At 42.1% G+C, this 25,264-nt stretch overlaps 1 protein-coding gene across 7 annotated transcripts in view; it reads right to left on the minus strand.

The window, feature by feature from the left end:
* PAK1 (p21 (RAC1) activated kinase 1) overlaps positions 1–25,264 on the minus strand; it is a 197,457-nt gene that overhangs the window by 37,180 nt on the left and 135,013 nt on the right. For 5 of the 7 annotated variants that reach the window (XM_033405790.2, XM_033405791.2, XM_033405792.2 and 2 more), the window contains exons 10-14: positions 21,374–21,486; positions 15,376–15,493; positions 12,763–12,862; positions 11,539–11,735; positions 11,185–11,322 (exon numbers count right to left, since the gene is read on the minus strand). In XM_033405790.2, coding sequence (XP_033261681.1) covers positions 11,185–11,322; positions 11,539–11,735; positions 12,763–12,862; positions 15,376–15,493; positions 21,374–21,486 — 666 coding nt within the window. Of the gene's footprint in view, positions 1–5,184; positions 6,523–8,144; positions 8,188–11,184; positions 11,323–11,538; positions 11,736–12,762; positions 12,863–15,375; positions 15,494–21,373; positions 21,487–25,264 lie in introns of those variants that run through there. The other 2 variants (XM_033405793.2, XM_004279828.4) reach the window with 2 other exon arrangements.

Below are 25,264 nucleotides of genomic sequence, written 5' to 3' on the forward strand. Positions count from 1 at the left end.
CTTCAAGCTCCCTTTGCTGCATCCAGTAACTGATGACTGATTCAGCATTGTGACACATTAGCAAAGAAGCCACTGTCAATAAGTGATGCACGGAAGAATGGGGTGGCCTGGGTGACAATCCTCCGGAAGGGATCCAAGTATAAGATAGTATGTACTTCCTCCAAATAAATGCCTCCCATGGTTTCAGGTATTCCCTTATTTCTGGTGAGAGGCTTCTTCTGAAAGCATCTATAACTGGCCCAACATAATCACCTTAACAGGAACCCAGGAGTAGCCCCATCACCACCAATCTCCTTGCTCCATGGTCCCATAGTAGTTGGACTGCATTTACTTACACCCAGAGGTGAGGACACCTAGCACAATGCTAGGTGGCAAGGTTTACAATAATATCAAATGCAGAATAAAGATATTACTGTGACCTCAGTTGGATGGGCCACCACTACCCAGCCTCATGGCGTAGCAGTGCCTTCAGGTTGGATCTGCTCACTCTTAGTACAGGGTATTGTGCAGACTTCCCAACTACCAAAGAGAATCAGGGTTTAGGAAAAAGTGCAGAGGTGTAGAAAGGAACGTCTAGGTTCAGGTCCATGTACTACTCCAGTTATTTCCCCATCCCCTAACTCCTGGGTCCCTAACAGATGGCTGAGAGCATATAGACCCTTGCAGGGTTTGCTGGGCAGAATTCTAAGATGGCCCTTCTACGGTCTGAATGTGTCCCTCTCCCCCAAATTCATATGTTGGAATCCTAATGCCCAATGTGATGGTATTAGGAGGTGGGCCCTCTGGAGGTGCTTAGGTCACGAAGGTGGAGCCCTGATGAATGTGATTAGTGCTCTTATAAAAGAGACCCCATAGAGCTCCCTAGCCCCTTCCACTATGTGAGGACACAGAGAGAAACTGGCAGTCTGCAACCTAGAAGAGGGCCTTCACCAGGACCTGATCATACTGACACCATGATCTTAAACTTCCTAGCCTCCAGAACTGAGAAATAAATTTCTGCTGTTTATAAGCTACCCAGTCTGTGGTATTTTGTTATAGCAGCCCAAACAGACTAAGACAGCCCCCCAATATTCCCTGCCTTTGGTATACATGTACCTTTTCCCAGTTGTTCAATACATGCAGTAATATAGGTACTATAGTGAAGGGATTTTGCAGATGTAATTAAGTTCCCAAATCAGTTGACTTTAAGATAGGGTAATTATCTAATTAAGGCTGACCTAATCATGTAAGCCCTTTAAAAGCAGTTTTCTCTGGCTAGTTGCCAAAGTGGATGTCAAAGAGCTATGTTCTAGCTGGTATAGAAGAAAGCAAACATTCATTTTATGAACTGCCTATGGGGGCCATGTGGCAAGAAACTTCAGGCAGCCTCTAGGAGCTGGGTCCTCCTCTGACAGTTAGCAAGAAAATGAGCACCTCAGGAACTTCTCTGGTGGCGCAGTGGTTAAGAATCCGCCTGCCAATGCAGGGGACATGGGTTCGAGCCCTGGTCTGGGAAGATCCTATATGCCACGGAGCAACTAAGCCCATGCGCCACAACTACTGAGCCTGCAAGCCACAACTACTGAGCCCGTGTGCCACAACTACTGAAGCCCATGCGCCTAGAGCCCCTGCTCCCCAACAAGAGAAGCCACAGCAGTGAGAAGCCCATGCACTGCAACAAAGAGTAGCCCCTGCTCGCTACAACTAGAGAAAGCCTGCATGTAGCAATGAAGACCCAACACAGCCAAAATAAATAAATTAAAAAAAAAAAAGAAAAGAAAATGAGGACCTCAGTCCTACAACTACAAGAAAATGAATTCTACCAACAACCAGTGAGCCTGGAAGATGACTCCAAGCCCCACATGAACTACAGCCCTGGCTAACACCTGGACTTTCAGCCTGATGAGACCTTGAACAGAAAAACCAGCTGGAACCGAGCAGAACCCTGTGCCCCCCTCCCAAGTACAAATCCCCTCTATGTCTCCTGCCTCTTCTTTATAGAAAAGCTGAAGTCTCCAGGCCTTCCTGAGTCACAAAAGAGTAGGCTCAAGCAGCTAATGATTAGGACAATAGAATCACAGACTCAGTGTTTGATGCACATTCCTGAGTTGTTTTACAGACACTGTAACTGCCACCAGAGGGAAAAAGCTAACTGCATGATGATCAGACTGCAGCCATGACATGAACTGCTCCATCTTGAGCAATATTGAATCTATGGCTAGCACAATTCCAAGAACTGGCCTTAAGAGAATGGGATTAACACTATTGCTCATAATAATCTATATCCTTGTGGGCATCAAAATAATTTAGCTTGTTCTGCCTTTCTATGTAAATGAGCAACTACAATGGTCAGCAAAGAGATGGTACAGACCCACGTCAACATCTTCCACTCTAAGAACATGATGCCCTATTTCAGCGTGAAGAAGTTACAGAAGACCGACCTTCACTCATAATCCCATAGAAATGGAACGATGTTCTTGACAAGCGGGGATTTGTAAGCAGCTTTTGGCAGGAAAGAGCTCTTTGCAGGAAAAAGCTCTCCGCAGGAGGCACCCTTTTGTCTTGTCGCTAACCTTAAACCAGGCACCCCCATGCTCTACTCATCTCTGGCCCTAGCACACCTTTCAAATCTTTTGATCACACAATACCTTGTCTAATCTCTTGGTTCTTTCTGTAGATCAAAGAAGTAGAAATGAAGTAATTAACAGATGACCAGATCTCTTCCCTAGGTTCCCCTTCAGTAATATTGTGAACAAACTCTGTGAACAAGATAGCATCTAAAGAAAAATCACAAGAAGTCAACAAGCCAGCACACAAGCCTGCACAGTGTGGGATGGTGATGACTCTGACCTCCATCTCAACGATTAACTGAGATTATGTCCCTTTTTCCCTTTAAAAACTTTCATGGCTGAGCAGAATCTTTGGAGATGGTTTTGGGGGAACAATGAATCCACCAGCTCCCCGGATTGCTGGCATTCTGATTAAAAGCAACTTTCCTTTCTACCAACATCTGTTTCTTTCTCTCGAGTATTGATTTTTGAGCAACAACCAGATGGACGTGATTTGGTAAAACAGCCACATCGTGCTCCAACTTCTGACCTATAGAAACTGTGAGACAATCTGTGTTGTTTTAAGCCACGATGTTTGTGGTAATTTGTTATGCTGTAATAGAAAACTAACACATAGGGGACAGATGTGTTCAGTACTCATATAGAATTAGACAAGCAGTGATTGTCTATGAGTAGAGAGTTTCAGAGTTCTGTTTCCACACTCTGCAGGCAAGGAAAGGCATGGAAATATGCGGTTAAGCTGCATGGACCTGAAGAATATTCCATTATCTGAGTGGATGTCTAGATATACCAGTAGTAAATGTTACCAAACAAAAGTTTGAGTGTCAGACACACAGTAAGGCCAAACAAATCGAAACGTGAGAGTCTGGAGCAGAGAAAGGCTTACTGCAGAGCCAAGCAAGGAGAATGGGTGGCTCGTGCTCAAAAACCCCGAACTCCCCAATGGTTTTTGGAGAAAAGTTTTTACAGGCAAAATTTGGGGTGAGGGCTGAAGGGTTGTGTGACTTCTTCTGATTGGTTGGTGGTGAGGTAACAGGTTGATGTTCCAGGAATCTTGTGCTCAGCCTGTACCATCCTCCACCTGCATGGGGGCCTTAGTTCCTGCAGAAGAACTCAAAGATGTTGTTACGTATATCCCTTGAGGAGGAACCAGGATCCTGCTTTAATGGCTACATTACAGTTTCTTTTTTTTTGGCTGTACTGCACAGCATGTGGGATCTTAGTTTCCCAGCCAGGGATCAAACCCACACCCCCTGCATTAGAAGTGTGGAGTCTTAACCACTGGACCACCAGGGAAGTCCTGCACTACAGTTTCTTGATTCTTCCTCCTTTGTGTCTGCATTTCCTTACTTCACTGATTAGAAACTGTTTAATCTGCTCTTTGGAACTCAGTAAGGTCTAGAAGGCTGAAGCCTTGATCCTTGCAAATAAGAAAGGAGGGGACATGGAACTGCTTTTGTGCCCAGGTGGGCCCCACAGGGTCCTGTTCGGTTTCATAAACAGTCATCCCTCTAATGCTTAAACTGAGTGTTGGAAAGTTCACAGGACAGCCAACACTGGGGTTTTAAAACCCAACCAATCAGATAACTCTAAGATTCCAGAGGGGTAATTAACTAACAATTCCTCAGCCCTCATCAGACTAACCAGTTTACTTCTGCAATCTCAAAGTAAGGAGATACAATCTTTGGGTCTTCATCATTCCTGTCTTTTGATGGGCCATACCATCATCTAACATTCCTTCTACCTTATACATAACCAATCCAATTGTACTTGTCCTTTCAGTAACTGCATGGAGGTTCTCCTGTGCCTGTGTATTTTTTTTCATAATATCGGGGGTCACCAATCACCACTTTTGACCCCTTAATCTAAAAGCCATAACCACATAGCTTTATAAGAGTTGTTGGCTCACTCAGTCCTCACTGGAGTTACCTCCTTCACTTGGAGGTGGGGATGGGGAGTGTGATGGTTAGTTCTGTCAACTTGTCTGGGAAGCCCATTATCTGGTTAAATGTTATTTCTGGGTGTGTCTTTGAGGGTGTATCCAGAAGAGTTTAGCATTTGAATTGATGGACTGAACAAAGTAGATGGCCCTCCCCAATGTGGGCATCATCCAATTAGTTGACGGCCTGAATAGAACAAAAAGGGAGAGGAAGGCTGCTCTCTGACTATACAGCTGGGACATTGATCTCTGTCTGACTATACAACTGGGATATTGATCTTCTCCTACCCTCAGTGCTCCTGGTTTTCAGGCATCAGACTTGGACTAGAATCTACACCATGGCTCTCTGGCTGTCTGGCCTTCAAACTACACCACTGGCTTTCATGGGTCTCCAACTTGCAGATGCAGATCATGGGACTTCTCACCCTCCACAACTACCTAAGCCAATACCTTATGATATACGAACATTTTTGGCCCATTTCTCTTAATTAAATTATATTTTAAAGTGTTAAGAATAAAGAATACACACTGAAGTATATAGTGGTAAAGGGGCAGCTTATCTGCAACTTAATCTCAAATGATTCCGGAAGAAAAAAAAATTTTTTTTCCCTTAACTTTCAAAATATCAAAATAAAAAATTAGAAAAGAAAGGAAGGGGAGAAGGAAGGAAAGAAACAAAGGCAGGCATACTCCAAGTAGAATATTTTCATCTCCTTTTATTGAAGGAAATAAAACTTGTGCTGCAGAGGCAGTAGTACCTCAGAGCATGACAAGGTAGCCATTGGGGCTGACATGACAAGCCATAGTGCTGGCCAGGGGTCCTACCATAATGGGAGGACCAAAACCACAAGGATAGCAGGAGGTAGCAAACATCCCCAACACCCAGTGCAGGCATTTCCATTTGCAGAGAGCTTGGCCATGCATTGTAAAAACAGGGTCCCCTCACAGCTGGCAGACTATCATCTCAGGCCAACAAATCCATCCAAAACTAACACGTAGCCTCAGATTTGGAGATCGTTCCCTTGACCCAAAGATTCAGGCCATCAGAAGATCTGAGTTAATCTTTTAGCTCTTTATTGCTGATGGAAAAAGAGGCTGAGTTCTTGAAACATCACATAGGTATAGCTGGACAGGTGCTGATGCCCAGCCTTGTTCTAAAAGCAGCTAAATTTTTTTTCCTGACTTTTCACACTGCTCTCACCCAGCATGTGCTCTAGGAAACCTCTCAACGTTCTAAACAAGGACAGAATGAGGGCAGCAGCCTAGGGGGATTTAGGGAGTCAAAAGCTGCTACACAGCCAAGACCATTTCACAGGAAATAGCGTGGGGAACACTATTGGGTCAAGATCCTCCCACACAGCTGCTAGAAGCGTACACAAAGAAAAATGTGGTAGCTCTCCCTCCCACATCAGGATCAGCTGTGCCAAAGTCATGGTCCAGAAAAAAAGAGCCATTTCATGTCCCTGGAAGAATATCAACCTCCATGGCATTTCTCAAGTTATTCCAATTTTCAAGTACAATAGTGTGTTTGGGCAGTTTTGAAATAGAAAAGCAAGCACTAAAGAAAAATCTCAACCGACTGCAAACTGATAATGTTATAAAGCCAAAAATTTATACAGTCAAGAACTGATGGGTGGAGGAAGGATTTTGCTATGTAGAAACAGGAGTCCAAGGGTTTATTCATATAAGCCCTTGATCATAAACCACCCTCACATCCACAGATTGGGAGCAAATTCCTTATTTTAAAATGGCCATCATCCGATTAGTCAACTGCAGTTCTCTTCGATGCTGGACACATGGTTTTCAAGGATCAAAGTCTTGAGAGCACTAGATCAGGAAAGGGGAGGAGCAAGACAAGGAAGAGCATCAGGGGCTGGAATTTCCGAAATGAGCATTTACTTCACAGAAGGCGTGGCACAATGAGGCTGGGGTGACGTGATTTTAGTGATTGTTCTTGGTTGCCTCCTTTGCGGCAGCAATCAGTGGAGTGAGGCTGGAGAGGGGCTTGGCAATCTTCAGGAACTGATGCTAAAGAGGAGAAAAAGAACAAAAGACACATGACAATTTACCATTCTTCCTCAGCAACCATTACAAGATGATAAGGGCATCCATGTTTGCACAAGGTGCTGCCTGGAGAGCTTCAGATCATCATCCCCAAATTGAAGCATATCTTTAAAAGATAACATATCATTTTGGAGAACTGTTTGGCAATATCTACCTACAGCTAAATACACGTCTATCCTATATCCCAGCAATTCCACTTCTAGATATATTTCCAAGAGAAATGAGCTTGTGAATCCACCAGAAGACACAAACAAAAATGCTCATAGCAGCTTTACTTATTACAGTCATAACTGAAAAGAACCCAAATGTCCAAGGTAATGGCAGAATGAATAATATTATATTTATATAATACCACACAAAAATTACAGAACAAAAAAGGATAAATAATTGATACACTAACAACAGGATGGATCGCACAGACATTATGTTGCATGAAAGAAGCCAGACACAAGAGAGCTCATATTGTATGATTCTATTCTATATTAGGTAAGACCAAACTACGGTGATAATCAGAATAATAATCAGCTCAGAGGGAAGGTTATTAATTGATCATGACCCAATGGTACATTGCAATACTGCATTTCAGGAGCATTGATCTAGCAACTTGTTGTTCTATCCTTGAATCTAGTCAGGCTAATTAACCCAGGAAGGACTTCAACGGCTTGGTTCTTTCCCAAACCACTCCCACTGGGCTGTACTTTGGGCCACACCCACAACTATTAAAGAAGACCATTTCGGAGAAAACACCATATGAAACCTCTTTTTACGTTTTCAGTAAAAAACATTATGGAAAACGATTCTTTATGCAACTCAGAGCCTCTTAACCGTAAATGACTTTTCTTACATTTACTAGTGAAAAAGCTTTGTGTCTTGAGGATGTAGGATGTTTCTTCCATTTGATAAGAAACATAGGAACTAACATATTTCCTTTTCTGTCCTCGCTACCAGGAAACTAAGAACCAAATCTGATGTTTAAACAAAACTATTTAACTCAAATGATTAGCATATTTGATTCTTCTGCCATCCTCATAAGTCTCTTTATTAATCATATTGTATATGTATATACACACACATATAGACATATTTACACATATTCTTTGCTGGAAGTGCTTCAACTTCTTTTTGGACAGAGATAGGATATAAAGAGGTACTGAGAGCAAGAAGTTACTATTACTACAAAAGGAATAAAAGATCTTGGCTAAATCATGAAGATATGAATTCAAACACAAAACCCTATGTATTTCTGTCCATATATGTGTTTTCACAGGAGACAAAGATGTGAAGCTTTCATGATTTAAGACTCTGAAAGTCATGGTTTTGAATATTTACAATGTACAGTAACAAATTAAAGAGTCAGTGTTCTCAGATCACATGTTTATACAACTCCCCTCCCAGCTGAGAAAGCAGCATGATCCAACACCCAACTGGGAGGCCTCAATTTCCTTCTCTGTGTAATGAACAAAGCAGATGAGATAAGCCCTAAGGTCTTTCAAGTTTTAACACTGAGCCAAGCAGTGGCCAAGAGCACACACACTTGAGAGCCAAATAGACATAGGTTGACATCCTGGATCCACTGCTTATCAGCTACATAATCATGGAAAAGTTACTAAACACTTGAAACCTCAGTTGCCTCACCTGTAGAAATGGGAAAACAAGAATCTATTAACTTACAAGGTTTTTAAAAAGAATAGATGAAAAAATATATAAAGTGCTTAGTGCCTAGAATGTGGTAAAAATTCAACATAATGTATTTATTAGTAGTTATATTATATCAGGAAGGAAACTCTAGAAGGCATTCATCTTTCAAAAACTATATTTTAATACCTAATTAACAATATCATCTTGAGGCTTAGAATAGTATTTGCACATTTCCCAAAGCTTAGGGTTTCCAGAACAAACCTCATATAGAAGGCAAAGGATCCTATATTATACTGCCTGTTTTAAGGGGGTTTTATTCCCAAAGGATGCTAGAAACTAATGGGTTACACTTGGCAGAACTCAGATCTCATATCTAATAGACCAGTGCTCTGTAGTCAGTTACTCTGATTACAAAGAGGTGCTAAATATATTCCAGAGGGTAACATTTCAATGAAGGTTTAAGCAATCCCATTTAATTCAACAAGTATTTTCTGAATACCTATATTTTATTGAAGTGTAGCTGATGTACAATGTTATATAAATTACAGGTGTACAATATAGTGATTCACAATTTTTTTTTTTTTTTGCGGTACACAGGCCTCTCACTGTTGTGGCCTCTCCCGTTGCGGAGCATAGGCTCCGAACGCGCAGGCTCCAGACACGCAGGCTCAGCGGCCATGGCTCACGGGCCCAGCCACTCCGCGGCATGTGGGATCTTCCCGGACCGGGGCACGAACCCGTATCCCCTGCATCGGCAGGCGGACTCCCAACCACTGCACCACCAGGGAGGCCCCACAATTTTTTTTAACATCTTTATTAGAGTATAATTGCTTTACAATGGTGTGTTAATCTCTGCTGTATAACAAAATGAATCAGCTATACATATACATATATCCCCATATCCCCTCCCTCTTGCGTCTGCCTCCCACCCTCCCTATGCCACCCCTCTAGGTGGACACAAAGCACCGAGCTGATCTCCCTGTGCGACGCAGCTGCTTCCCACTAGCTATCTATTTTATATTTGGTAGTGTATATATGTCCATGCTACTCTCTCACTTCGTCCCAGCTTACCCTTCCCCCTCCCTGTGTCCTCAAGTCCATTCTCTGTCTGCATCTTTATTCCTGTCCTGCCCCTAGGTTCTTCAGAACCATTTTTTTCTTAGATTCCGTATATATGTGTTAGCATACGGTATTTTTCTCTGACTTACTTCACTTAGCATAGTATCCTCCAAATCCATCCATGTTGTTATAAATGGCAAGATTTCATTCTTTTTATGGTTGAGTAGTATTCCACTGTATGGAATATTCTTTATCCATGCATCTGTTGATGGACACTTAGGTTGCTTCCATATCTTGGCAATTGTAAATAGTGCTGCTATGAATATTGGGCTGCATGTATCTTGTCAAATTAGTGCTTTTGTTTCTTTCATATATATACCCAGGAGTGGAACCATTGGGTCATATGGTAGTTCTATTTTGAGTTTTTTAAGAAACTTCCATACTGTTTTCCATATTGGCTGCACCAATTTACATTCCCACCAAGAATGTAGGAGGGTTCCCTTTTCTCCATACCCTCTCCAGCATTTATTATTTGTGTTCTTTTTGATGATGGCCATTCTGACAGATACGAGGTGATATCTCATTGTGGTTTTGATTTGCATTTCCCTGATGCTTAGTGATGTTGAGCATCTTTTCATGTGCCTGTTGACCATCTGCATTTCCTCTTTGGAGAAATGTCTATTCAGGTCTTCTGCCCATTTTTTAACTGGGTTGTTTTGGGGTTTTTTTGCTGAGTTGTATGAGCTGTTTATATAGTTTGGATATTAACCCTTTATCAGTCATATCACTCGCAAATGTTTTCTCCCACTGAATACCTATTTTGAGTCAGGTCTCAGGTATAAGAGGAGACAACAGATTAATAAGATAGAAGTTATAATCTAGTAAGAAAGACAGAATTGTTCATAACTAACTTTAATGTGGTACAGTATGGTAGGTCCTGCCCTGCCCTGACCAGTTGCTCTTCGTCCTCATAATACGAAAGTAACTGACTATGAAAGCCTACAAATTAATCATTGTCATTAAGTTGCATGTGATACTTATTAAAGCACCAGTTGGCACTGTAGTAAAATAACACTAGGAATGAGAAATTGTACCCGAGACATAAATGTTAAATACAAATAATGTGGTCAGCTAAAAGCAGTTTTTACAACCATATGAAATAATTATGCTGTAATTTCAGGATTAAGCTGGTGGAGTATAATAGGCTTGGTAAACCCGCAGCTCCAGGTTCCCCACAGCCTGGCAGGATCTTACTCCAAACAAGCAGACTATATGGGACTTCCCTGGCAGTCCAGTGGTTAAGACTCTGCACTTCCACTGCAGGGGGCGTGGGTTCGATCCCTGGTCAGGGAACTAAGATCCTGCGTGCTGCGTGGTGCAGCCAAAAATTTTATAAATAAACAAACAAACAAGCAGACTATCACCCCCACCATCTGAGAGGGTTTCCAATGAAGAAACTGGGAAGACTTGAAAAGCTGCACTAACTATCCTCTAAACTAATGCCCTCTGATATACTGAAAATCTATCTTTTGAGCTTATCCCAGTAAAATATAACTTGTATAAGATTTGAACATCAAAGAGTTTCTTCTCATTAAGACTCACTCAAACTCTGCCAGACTAATTCAGGCAGAACAAAACAGGCACCAGAGGAAGATACAAGCAAAGCTCAACAGGAGCTCAGAAAGTAACTCTATAAGATACAGCCTAGGAGAATGTACAGAGTTTTAATAGGCTGAAGAAGAGCCTAAGGGAATAACATGAGCAAAGGCCCAAGGATAAAGATGAGGGAACTAGGAATACAAATTGAGCATGGGATGTGCTAGGACAGAAGCTTAGTTCTATAACAGCCAGTACCTCACAGACAAAAATGAAGCAAAAAAAGCCTTGGTTTAGTGATTTCCCGAATTAGGTGCTTCCCTGCATAGGGACAGTTACCTGCAACAGCTCTTTAGCTGAACCTCTCTTCTCCACATCCATTTCAAGACAGCGGTTCAGAAAGTCTCGGAAGATAGCTGACAGCTTCTCTGGGTTCTGAAGCTCCGGGGTCCCATTGGTGGCGATGAGGTACAAGGCCTGGCAATACAAACAGAGAATTATTAATTTATCATCAGTAGAACAGTTTCTTGCCCATGATAAGAACTCAAATAATCATTGAATAAATGAATGAATGACTGCTAATATACCTTTTCTTTAAGCATTTATACTTTAAATTCAACAGTGCCTAGTTTTTATCCAGAAAAGAGAAATCCAACAGCCCAAACATCTTGATATGGGCCTAGTAACACTCACTCTCAGAGGATTTTCATTAAGGTATGGGGGCTCCCCTTCAATCATTTCGATGGCCATGATGCCCAGGGACCAAATGTCAACCTTAGGCCCATAGGCCTTCCGTGTCACAACCTCTGGTGCCATCCAGTACGGTGTTCCCACCATGGTGCTCCGTTTGCTCTGCTCTGGGGTGATCTGGGCACAGAATCCAAAGTCAGCTAGAAAAAGAAAGGACAAGACAGAAAGGATTTATATGTAGGGTATGCCTTCTGTAAATATTGACTCTGTGCCTACCCCTAGGTATCAAGCTCTGCCTGCATCCTAGCCACTGCATCCCTTGTCTCTCCAAAGCCAGAATCACTTAACTGCCACCTTCAGCTCTTAGCCTGTCTCCTGTTCAACCCTGAAGGAGGAACATAACAAATATCATCTCTGGCTTCCTTACCCCTCCTCAAACCAGAAGCGCTAGGCATTAAAGTCCAAGCCACCCCCACTGACCTTGATTACTTGCCCCAGTACTGCTTTCTTCTTGAGAATCATTCCCATACACCAGTATCTGGTAACTAGGTCCTTGCTTTATTTCCTGGGCATGAGTCCTGGACTTAAACCCTAATCACGTACAACTAGGCATGGCCCTGCTTTATTAAGTTCCTCACCCTGTGCCCCAGGACAGAGACTGCTAACAGTCCTCCCATAAGCAGCCCATCCACCTGTGACACAACCTGTTTGTCTGGACTATTGGTCCTTACACATTCGAACAAAATGTTCTGCCTGCAGTTCATTCCCATTGTATTGCAATTATATGTTTATTTAATTATGAGGCCTTCAATAAGAAGGACTGTCTTCTTACTCATTTTTTTCATTCCCAGAGGGCCCAGCATACAACAGACATTTAATAAAAGTTTGCTGAATGAATGACTGAATGAAAGAAGTTACACTAAACTCTTTCTTCTAATTATGTATTTTGTGTTCCCCATACTTGATTGGGAACTACTTAAATACAGGCAGAAGTATCCTCAGCGCCCATCACGGGTCCTAGCACATAGTGGGCATTCAGTAAAGTTTTTTGGCTGAATGTATAAATGAGTGGGGGAAAAAAAAGAAATGTCATCCTATATAGTGCTGAGTAATATAAAGTGTCCGCATATCCAAGGAAATACAGATTCTCTGGTGAGTCTTATAGCTACTCTTCATCCCAGAGGAGACGGTCCCGCAGGGAAGAGAAGTATTACCACTCCTACTCACTTAGCTTGACGGAGCCATCCATTCCCAACAGGATGTTGTCACTCTTGATGTCTCTATGAATAACTTGGCTCGAATGCAGAAACTCCAAAGCCTGCAGGCACTATTGAAGCGGTGTGGGCAGAGGGAGAAAGAAAGGACATATAATATGAAGACTTACAGAATATCGCTAATCCAACCTGCTCATTTGATGATAACAAAAGTGAGGCCCCAGTGAGTAAAAGGACTTACTCCAAATAAGCGGAAGAGGCAGGTCTGGAACCTAGTCTCCTGTCTCCTAGCTAAGCATTCTTTTAACATTCCGTGCTGCCTTATATCTTTCTTATAATATACTTGACCATACCGTATTATAACACAGCTTACAATAGTTTTCTTTAACTACAGGAGTTCCTCCAAAGTATTTTAGAGTTGTTTACAGAACATCAGCACCTTGACAAAGAACCCGAGGCAACAAAAAATAAATAAATACTGAGGAAGAATGGAAGGGATTTTGTAATGAAAAAACTGGAGGAAAGTGAGAGTTACATTTGGGAAACTAGACAAACGGAAATGATATTAGAAGCAGTGAACTTAGGAGGATAATCTTATTTTGGTGAGGAGATAAATTTGTACTGTTTGGGGTATGCTGGTTTTTATATTCCTATAAAGAGTTGCAGACTAACGTCCGTAGGCCACTGCAGATGTGAATCTTGAGTTCTGTGGAGAGGCTGGACTTGAAATAAATGTTTACAAGTCATTCGTGAAGAGGTGATTTTTTTTTTCTTTTTAAGTTATGGTAATGGTTGGAACTGGCAAATGCTATAGGAGATAGAGGAGAAAGAAAAGAACCTTGGAAAATACCCAGACTTAGCAAGCAGAATAAGTAACATAGAGACTGAATGGAACAATGAAAATGCATGGTTCTGACCAACAATATTATTCTAGACAAATCTCTTACTCCCTCTGGGCTACTGGCTATCCCCCATCTGTAAAATGTGGGGATCAGAAAAGATACTCTCAGAGTTAGTACTAAATCTACTAGTTTAAGTTCATAACCGAAAGCTAAAATTTTAGGGGCTTCCACTGATTAAAAAACACTAAAAATGCAAACCAGTTAGAAGATACTATTTAAATATTCTCAACTTAATACTTCACTTTCTAAGAACATATCAATGGCTAAATTAAAAACAAACCAATATTCAGAAGCGGCTTTTCCCTGGAAAAGTATGACTTGCTTTCCTAAGGAGGCTAGAGACTTTGGCCTCTGGATGTAAAAAATTATGAACAGGGACTTCCCTGGTGGCGCAGTGGTTAAGAATCCGCCTGCTGGGGCTTCCCTGATGGTGCAGTGGTTGAGTCCGCCTGCCGATGCAGGGGACACGGGTTCGTGCCCCGGTCCGGGAAGATCCCACATGCTGCGGAGTGGCTGGGCCCGTGAGCCATGGCCGCTGAGCCTGCACGTCCGGAGCCTGTGCTCCGCAATGGGAGAGGCCACAACAGTGAGAGGCCCGCGTACCGCAAAAAAAAAAAAAAATCCGCCTGCCAATGCAGGGGACATGGGTTCAGTCCCTCCTCCAGGAAGATCCCAGATGCCACGGAGCAACCAAGCCTGTGCGCCACAACTACTGAGCCTGTGCTCTAGAGCCTGGGAGCCACAACTACTGAAGCCCACTCACCTAGAGCCCGTGCTCCACAACAAGAGAAGCCACTGCAATGAGAAGACCGTGCACCACAACAAAGAGTAGCCCCCGCTTGCCGCAATTAGAGAAAACCCACACGCAGCAACGAAGACCCAACGCAGCCAAAACTTAATTAATTTAAAAAATATATAAACAAAAAGGATGATTTCAAGAAATTGGAACCCTCATGCATTGCTGGTGGGAATATAAAATGGTACAGCCACTGTGGAAAACGTTTTGGCCAGTCCTTAAAATATTAAACATAGAGTTACTGTATGACCAGAATTTCCACTCCTAGGCATATACCCAAGAGAAATGAAAACATACATCCAACCAACAACTTGTACGTGAATGTTCACGGCATCATCCATAACAGCCAGTACGTGGGCCTCTCACTGTTGTGGCCTCTCCCGTTGCGGAGCACAGGCTCCGGACCCGCAGGCTCAGCGGCCATGGCTCACGGGCCTAGCTGCTCCGCGGCATGTGGGATCTTCCTGGACCGGGGCACGAACCCGCGTCCCCTGCATCGGCAGGTGGACTCTCAACCACTGCGCCACCAGGGAAGCCCTGTCACTATCTTTTTATTCTACTTTATTTCCTTCATAGCACATGAATAAAGCAGGAAAGCAGAATAAAAATATGATTAAAACATATACCCATATAAAAGAGGTAAAGGAAAATAAGTGTTCATAGCAGTTATTTTTAAGAGGTTGAAATTATGCGTGATTATGCATATATATACATATGTGTGTATATATATATATATTTTGGAACTTTCTAACTTTCAGAATATAGTAATCTTTAAAAACAGGTATAAAAAGAGGATGATGGGAGAGAGTACAACTAATTTCTCCCACCTCTACAGTGCCCAGGCTGAGATTCCTTCAGATGCAGAACTTTGATATATATGGACATGGAGACCACGTCCTGCTCAAGTCTGGTTGGCCACTTGCCTTACCTCACGGCACACAGCTGCAATCTGGCCTTCATCCATGCAGGTTTCTGTTACCACGTCTGTCAAAGAACCTCCAGCCAAATATTCCATGACAACCCATAGCTCATCTCCCACGAGGTAACTGTAGGAGTAAAGATAAAGGGTGAGGAGGAATAGAGTACACTGGACCATAGCAGTGGCTTTCAAAGGATAAGCATATACCAGAGTGACTCTGCATTTCCCTCAGTTCTGGAAGAGTCCAGGGTTCTTTTTTCTAAGGAAAAGCAGAATCTGTGGGACAGGTTCACTAACTTGACATCTCTTAAGGATTCGCCTGGGGAAATCAAAGCACACTGTTCTGTGAAGCCCCAAAAGACAGAACTACAATCACTAGGTTGAAGATATAAAATTATTTCATCACAACACAAAGTAGTACTTCCTAAAATCAGGCATGATTCCCACACCTCTCTGCATGAAAGGAGAGAGCATCCAAACATTTGACAAAGATGGGATTTGGAGTCCATCTTACCAATATTAGGGAAAGTCACTAAACCTCCTTTAGAATTCTATTAGATTTGAGATCCATAAGACCCATACTGGCTCTTGTTCAAGATTCCATTCCCAGAAAGTGTGGCACAGTAGATGTCAATATTTACCGAATAATTCAATGAGTAAAATAAAAGATAACTGTAAATGTAAAATGAAGTATTGACTATAAGAGCCATTGAAAAGCTGTAGAATTTTATACCCATAGCCATTATGCTGACAATGATCTCCATTTTGAATGTCTCTGATTCTAAGAATGGAATAAATTCAGTAAAGGCTGCAAAACCAAAGCTGCTTCTGGAAGCCAAGGGTTTCCAGTTAGTACTGTATCCCTAGAGAGATTATGGGGCTAACATGAGTTAAAACTGATAGTCTCACTCAGGGACTGGATCACTCAGCTCTGTTATGTGATAAACAAAAACGTCACCTAGGAGAGACCTTCAAGATGGTGGAGGAGTAAGACGTGGAGATCACCTTCCTCCCCACAAATACATTAGAAATACATCTACATGTGGAACAACTCCTACAGAACACCTACGGAAAGCTGGCAGAAGACCTGAGACTTCCCAAAAGGCAAGAAACTCCCCACGTACCTGGGTAGGCAAAAGAAAAAAGAAAAAAGAGACAAAAGAATAGGGATGGGACCTGCACCTCTGGGAGGGACCTGTGAAGGAGGAAAAGTTTCCATACACTAGGAAGCCCCTTCACTGCTGGAGACGGGGGTCGGGGGGGGGAAGCTTCGGAGCCACAGAGGAGAGCACAGCAACAGGGGTGCAGAGGGCAAAGCGGAGAGATTCCTGCACAGAGGATCAGTGTCGACCAGCACTCACCAGCCCGAGAGGCTTGTCTGCTCACCCACTGGGATGGGTGGGGGCTGGGAGCTACGGCTTGGGTTTCGGGGGTCAGATCCCAGGGAGAGGACTGGGGTTGGCTGTGTGAACACAGCCTGAAGGGGCTAGTATGCCACAGCTAGCTGGGAGGGAGTCCAGGAAAAAGTCTGGACCTGCCTAAGAGGCAAGAGACCATTGTTTCGGGTGTGCGAGAAGGGATTCAGAGCACAGCATAAATGAGCTCCAGAGACGGGTGCAAGCCACAGTTATCAGTGCAGACAGCAGACACAGGCATGAAACGCTAAGGCTGGTGCTGCAGCCACCAAGAAGCCTGTGTGCGAGCACACGTCACTATCTACACCTCCCCTCCCGGGAGACTATGCAGCCCACCACCGCCAGGCTGGCGTGATCCAGGGACAACTTCCCTGGGAGAACATACGGCGTGCCTCAGGCTGTGGCAACGTCATGCTGGCCTCTGCCACCGCAGGCTAGCCCCGCATCCCGTACCCCTCCCTCCCCCCCACACCCCCCACCCCCTGCCCCGGCCTGAGTGAGCCAGAGCCCCCTATCAGCTGCTACTTTATGCCTGTCCTGTCTGGGTGGGAACAGATGCCCTCAGGTGACCTACATGCAGAGGTGGGGCCAAATCCAAAACTGAACCCGGGAGCTGTGTGAACAAAGAAGAGGAAGCAAAATCTCTCCCAGCAGCCTCAGGAGCAGCAGATTAAATCTCCACAATCAGCTTGATGTACCCTGCGTCTCTGGAATACCTGAATAGACAACGAATCATCCCAAAATTGAGGTGGTGGACTTTGGGAGCAACTGTAGACTTGGGGTTTGCTTTCTACATCTAATTTGTGTCTGGTCTCATGTTTATCTTAGTTTGTATTTAGAGTATATTATCATTGGTAGACTTGTTTATTGATTTGGTTGCTCCCTTCCTCTTTTTTTTTTATATATATGTATTTTTTTTCCTTTTTCTCTTTTTGTGAGTGTGTATGTGTATGCCTTTGTGTGATTTTGTCTGTATAACTTTGCTTTTACCATTTGTCCTAGGGTTCTGTCTGTCCGTTTTTTTGTTTTGTTTTGTTTTAGTATAGTTTTTAGCACTTGTAGTCATTGGTGGATTTGTTTTTTGGTTTGGTTGCTCTCTTCTTTCTTTCTTTCTTTTATTACTTTTTAATTTTTTTTATTTTTAATAATTTAAAAACATTTTTTATTTTAATAACTTTATTTTCTTTTTTTCTTTCTTTCTTTCTTTTTTTCCTCCCTTTTCTTCTGAGCTGTGTGGCTGACAGGGTCTTGGTGCTCCGGCCAGGTGCCAGGCCTATGCCTCTGAGGGGGAAGAGCCAAGTTCAGGACACTGGTCCACCAGAGACTTCCCAGCTCCACGTAATAACAAACGGTGAAAGCTCTCCCAGAGATCTCCATCTCAAAGCTAACAGCTCCACTCAACGACACCCTATCCCAAACAACTAGCAAGACAGGTACACAACCCCACCCATTAGCAGAGAGGCTGCCTAAAATCATAATAAGGTCACAGACACCCCAAAACACACCACTGGATGTGGTCCTGCCCACCACAAAGACAAGATCCAGCCTCATGCATCAGAACACAGGCACCAGTCTCTTCCACCAGGAAGCCTACACAACCCACTGAACCAAACATACCCACTGGGGGCAGACACCAAAAACAACAGGAACTGCGAACCTGAAGCCTGTGAAAAGAAGACCCTCAAACACAGTAAGTTAAGCAAAATGAGAAGACAGAGAAACACACAGCAGATGAAGGAGCAAGGTAAAAGCCCACGAAACCAAACAAATGAAGAGGAAACAGGCAGTCTACCTGAAAAATAATTCAGAGTAATGATAGTAAAGATGATCCAAAATCTTGGAAATAGAATGGAGAAAATACAAGAAACGTTTAACAAGGACCTAGAAGAACTAAAGAGCAAACAAACAATGATGAACAACACAATAAATGAAATTAAAAATTCTCTAGAAGGAATCAATAGTACAATAACTGAGGCAGAAGAACAGATAAGTGACCTGGAAGATAAAATAGTGGAAATAACTACCACAGAGAAGAATAAAAAAAAAAGAATGAAAAGAATTGAGGACAGTCTCAGAGACCTCTGGGACAACATTAAACGCACCAACATTCGAATTATAGGGGTCCCAGAAGAAGAAGAGAAAAAGAAAGGGACTGAGAAAATATTTGAAGAGATTATAATTGAAAACTTCCCTAATATGGGAAAGGAAATAGTCAATCAAGTCCAGGAAGCACAGAGAGTCCCATACAGGATAAATCCAAGGAGAAACACACCAAGACACATATTAATCAAACTATCAAAAATTAAATGCAAAAAAAAAAATAGTAAAAGCAGCAAGGGAAAAACAACAAATAACAGACAAGAGAATCCCCATAAGGTTAACAGCTGATCTTTCAGCACAAACTCTGCAAGCCAGAAGGGAGTGGCAGGACATACTTAAAGTGATGAAAGGGAAAAACCTACATCCAAGATTACTCTATCCAGCAAGGATCTCATTCAGATTCGATGGAGAAATTAAAACCTTTGCAGACAAGTAAAATCTGAGAGAATTCAGCACCACCAAACCAGCTTTACAACAAATGCTAAAGGAACTTCTCTAGGCAGGAAACACAAGAGAAGGAAAAGACCTACAATAACAAACCCAAAACAATTAAAATGGTAATAGGAACATACATATCGATAATTACCTTAAATGTAAATGGATTAATGCTCCAACCAAAAGACATAGGCTGGCTGAACGGATACAAAAACAAGACCCATACATATGCTGTCTACAAGAGACCGACTTCAGACCTAGAGACATATACAGACTGAAAGTGAGGAGATGGGAAAAGATATTCCATGCAAATGGAAATCAAAAGAAAGCTGGAGTAGCAATTCTCATATCATACAAAATAGACTTTAAAATGAAGACTATTACAAGAGACAAAGAAGGACACTACATAATGATCAAGGGATCAATCCAAGAAGACACAGCAATTGTAAATATTTATGCACCCAACATAGGAGCACCTCAATATATAAGGCAAATGCTAACAGCCATAAAAGGAGAAATTGACAGTAACACAATCATAGTAGGGGACTTTAACACCCCACTTTCACCAATGAACAGATCATCCAAAATAAAAATAAATAAGGAAACACATGCTTTAAATGATACATTAAACAAGATGGACTTAATTGATATTTATAGGACATTCCCTCCAAAAGAACAGAATACATGCTCTTCTCAAGTGCTCATGGAACATTCTCCAGGATAGATCATATCTTGGGTCACAAATCAAACCTTTGTAAATTTAAGAAAATTGAAATAATATCAAGTATCTTTTCCAACCACAACGCTATGAGACTAGATTATCAATTACAGAAAAAAATCTGTAAAAAATACAAGCACTTTGAGGCTAAACAATACACTACTAAATAACCAAGAGATCACTGAAGAAATCAAAGAGGAAATCAAAAAATACCTAGAGACAAATGACAATGAAAACACGATGACCCAAAACCTAGGGGAGGCAGCAAAAGCAGTTCTACAAGGGAAGTTTATAGCAATACAATCCTACCTTAAGAAACAAGAAACATCTCAAATAAACAACCTAACCTTACACCTAAAGCAATTAGAGAAAGAAGAACAAAAAACCCCCAAACTTAGCAGAAGGAAAGAAATCATAAAGATGAGATGAGAAATAAATGAAAAAGAAATGAAGGAAGCAATAGCAAAGATCAATAAAACTAAAAGCTGGTTCTTTGAGAAGATAAAGAAAATTGATAAACCATTAGCCAGACTCAGCAAGAAAAAAGAGAGAAGACTCAAATCAATAGAATTAGAAATGAAAAAGGAGAAGTAACAACTGACACTGCAGAAGTACAAAGGATCATGAGAGATTACTACAAGCAACTATATGCCAATAAAATGGACAACCTGGAAGAAATGGACAAATTGTTAGAAAAGCACAACCTTCCAAGACTGAACCAGGAAGAAATAGAAAATATAAACAGACCAATCACAAGCACTGAACACGAGACTGTGATTAAAAATCTTCCAACAAACAAGGATCAGAGATTTGAATTGACTACAAACTTACCAGGGGTCAACAATGAAACAGAACTCTTAAAAAAAAAAAAATCAAATCAAGTTCTGTAGTGTTTAGAACAAAGGAGGGGTCCCAATGTCTCCATAATGGTGAAATCTCAAACGAAACTACTGAATGTCACATTTTAAGAGAATGCAGACAAACTAGAAGTTATTCAGCAGGGTAAGCAGGATAAGGAAAGATCTGAGATGCATAATGATTTAAAGACCTACATGTTTGACTCAGGCAGATGGGCTGAAGGCATTCCCTGGGGTAGAACAAACAGTATCAGGACCAGCTGTGAGAAGCTACAGGGTGGTAGGGTTCAGCCTAACCCAGAATACTGTACAGCAATCAGAGGTGTCCAGCAACATGCAGGGTCATTGGCAGAGAGCCAAACATCACAGATGAATCTTAAATGGAGGCAGTTCTGAGTGCTGGTGTTGCCTTCTCCCCTAAGAGCTTCAGCATCCATTCATCCCTAAGGCCCTGTCTCTCTGACAGGACTACCACTCCATACCTGTCCAAGTAGTTCACAATATTTGGGTTCTTGTTTTCCCTCATGACCAGGATCTCATTAATAATCAGCTCTTTCTTCGGCTGCTGCTGAAGGTTCATCTGCTTAATGGCCACCTGAAATTAGAGTACATTCAATGTACAACCAGAGTCACTCAGCATTTACTGAACACCTACTAAGTACCAGACATAAACACTAAGGAGATAGAAATGAGTAAGATATGGGCTTAGCCCTTGAGGAAATCACAGTTCATCTCCGGAGACCAGTAGTACTCAGTGTGAGGTCCCAGACCAGCAACATCAACATTATCTAGGAATGTGCTACAAACAAAAATTTTCAGTCCCCACATAAACCTACTGAATCAGAAATTCTGTGGGTTGTTTTTTTTGTTTTGCTTTTTTTTTTTTGCTCAAACTTTCTATTTAATGGAAAAGTTCACTTGCTGAGTATAAGGATCATTTATTACTTGGTATTGGTACTGGTGTCACTGGAGATGAGGATAAGACATAGTTATGAAGAATTTAAATGAGGAAGTGAAAGAATTTAAAAACTGATCTTTCCATTCATCTCTCTACCTTCTTAGGTCTCTACTTAATCCAAGCCCAAGTAAATAGGGACTTCCTTTTCCTCAAAAACTCTGTACTTTAATAAGCCCTCCAGGCAGTTCTCATGTGCACCAAAGTGTGAAGATCAAACTTGCTACTAAATAAAATACTTATATTAGAAAAATACTTTTAAAAATCACAATATAAAAGAGGTATGCTATAACAAAAGTCCCTACAAAGTGTTACAGGAACATAAAACTCGGCCAAGAACTCTTTCACACTATCAATGCAGAGGTTTCATAAAGGGGAGATGAGTTTTTGAACTTGTTGTGGAAAAATAAATCAGAGTTGACCAGGTTAAGAAAGAATAGAAAAAAGGGATCCTTAATGTTTATGTATGAAAAAGAAATTGATAGGCTTTGTGTCTACGGAAATAAACAAATTTTCACATAATACAAATTTAAGGAACACGTTAGTTTCCAAGGCACTTTTGTGTCCTTTTTTTTTTTTTTTTTTCCGGTGTGCGGGCCTCTCACTGTTGTGGCCTCTCCCGTTGCGGAGCACAGGCTCCGGACGCACAGGCTCAGCGGCCATGGCTCACGGGCCCAGCCGCTCCGCGGCATGTGGGATCTTCCCGGACGGGGGCACGAACCCGTGTCTCCTGCATCGGCAGGCGGACTCTCAACCACTATGCCACCAGGGAAGCCCTGTGTCCTTTTTTATGTGTCGGGTACTATGTAGGGTATTCTCAAATGTATTTCATTTAATCCTCTGAGACACGTTATGAGTTAAATATTACTATTGACCCCCTTTGACAGATAAGGAAATTGTGATTCAGAGAGGATATGTGACTTGTCTACACAGCTATTCAGTAGCAAAGTCAGGATTAGAATCTCAAAAGTGACGCTCATTTATCCTGCACACACAACCAGATTAATCTTCCCCACAGTACACATTTGGTGACTCTCTCCCCTGTTCAAAGCAGAAATGGCTCCTGTTTGCCTAGAGATGCTCCTTGGCCCAACATTCGAAGTCCTTATGATCTGACCCCTATCTTACTTCTTTCTCACTGTATTCCTTCATATACTACAATCTGAGCTTCTCTCCATTTAGAACATCTTGCTCCACTGTTTTCACATGTTCCAAACCTTCTCATACTTTGTATCAGACCAAAAGAAACCTCATTCTCCAAACCAGATAGGCTTTTTGCCTTCTTTAAAGCCCCATAAGATTATACTTATACCTCTCTTGTGGAACTCAGCACATACTGAATTGTATGATGATTAGTTAGGGCGTGTCTCTCGAGAAGCTTGAGAGCTCATTTGAAAGCTCAGAATCCCTGGTGCCAAGCACAGGGCCTGACACACAGTGGGTGCTCAGCAAATCTTTTCAGAAATGAAGAGGAAAAGACAGAATTGAGTGGGTTGATAAATACTTTGTTTTTAAACCACAAAGAGCATTAGCAATAGGCTGCCCTATCCTATAGGAGTAGACTTTAAATTATTTCCTAAATGTTTATTCCCTAGAAATAACAGCCAAGAATATGAACACCTAACAGAACAACTAAAATTAGTCTTTCCAGAATCAGCAAGAAGTGTAGAGGATGAATAATTCAACTTTTATGGAAAAAATCCAAATTCTATTATTTCTTCAATCAAGTATGAACAATCTTCTGCCAAGAGCCAGTTCATCAGTAAGAATAGAAATGATTTTTTAAAACATTTTGATCACCTCCATTCCCTGCCCCAAGTGAGAAAAAATTGCTTTGGAGTGGAGTCTCCTACCAGGTTAGGCTTCTGGTCTGGCTGCAGCTTGCTATCACAGCTGATGACTAGCTTTTTCTAATGTCTGAAGAGGAACACAGTGATCTAAAGACACATTACATTAAGACTGTAAGCCCTTACAACACATACTAAGATCTGGGTTCTCTGCAGTTCCTCAGGCCATCCTGGAGGATGCGACAGTGCTAGTGAACCTCACAGAGGTCACTGCTGCAGCAGCAAGGGAGAAAAGAGGCAGCCTGTGGATAACAGACGGGGTGGCAAGACACCAGGAATCCTTTTCAATAGCTACTGACTAACTATGGGCTAGGCTAATGCCCTTCACCTAATCAGATCCCTCCTATTCAGGCCAGCAGATAGCACTCCTATAACGGAAAAAAAACTGGACTTGAACTCTGGGGGCCTAAGCTCTGGGGCTGGGGCTGTCACTTACTAACCTTGACTAGTCACAAGCTCTCTGAGCCTCGGTCCCTTTATCAATACTGAGGATAATAATCCCACCCTGAATCCCCTCCTCACAGGATTGTTCTGAGAACTAAATGAGACAGTGGTCAATGTGTTACTCATACATAAGAAATGTAAATAATACAGTAAGACAACAATGAAAATGCTAATCATTGTCATAACTGCATTTGATGAGTAATTGGCACAGAGCAGCAAGAGTGACAACGTTAACAGCAGGAATGACAGCAAAAACAAACCACCCTCCCACCACTACTGTTTATTGAATGCCTACTCTGTGCCAGCGCTGTGTTAGGTGCTCTACTGACATTATCTCTGTAAAACCTAACAACAAGCCTGTCGAGCAAAAATCATTATCTGCATTTTCAGGGAAGAAAATGAAGACTAAGACTTGCAGAAAGTTGCCCAAGGTCATAATCAATGCTTTCAGGTTCATATGACTTCAAAGCCTCTTCCAGTCTATTCTTTCTATTACACACATTCCCTCTAAAAAATGGGCTTGAAAATTAATTGCTGGATCTGTAACTGGAGGATTTCCAGCACTAATATGCTAATCTTCTTACATATGACAGACAATAGCTCTCCTCTTCTCAGCTGGATAACTCCCAATAGGCACTTGCTCACAAACACAGAGTATCCCGCCAGCTCCACTAAAGATTTACACTCCCTGGGGGAGGAAATGAGGCCTTCCTGGCTACACTGCATTAGCCACCCTAATGCACTCGCTTTCACTCATAGTTCTGTAACCACAAGGCAGGCACATAGTGAAGTCACGTTTGTTTCCTGTGGCCAGCTGCTCACACATGGAGCCTCCAGGCCTTCCAGGAACCGGCCAGCACCAGCCTGCCTCCCATCAAGGGCTGTGAGGCCCCAGAGGCCAGAAACACGACCAGGGGCCGTGGTGCCTAACCTTAGCTCTGCTGCGGCCTTGCAGCCCAGAAAGCACAAGTTAAAATTTCAGAATCAAAAGATTCTAACCCAGCCCTTGCTAACTGCTATTAGCACAACCCGGCCAAAGTTACTAAACTCCCGGGTCTCAAATTCCTCATCAGTAAAAAGGAAATAATATCACCTACCAGGTAGGGTTCTTTTTAGTATTAATATTT

Source organism: Orcinus orca, chromosome 8 (assembly GCF_937001465.1).
Source record: "Orcinus orca chromosome 8, mOrcOrc1.1, whole genome shotgun sequence".
Taxonomy (NCBI): domain Eukaryota; kingdom Metazoa; phylum Chordata; class Mammalia; order Artiodactyla; family Delphinidae; genus Orcinus; species Orcinus orca.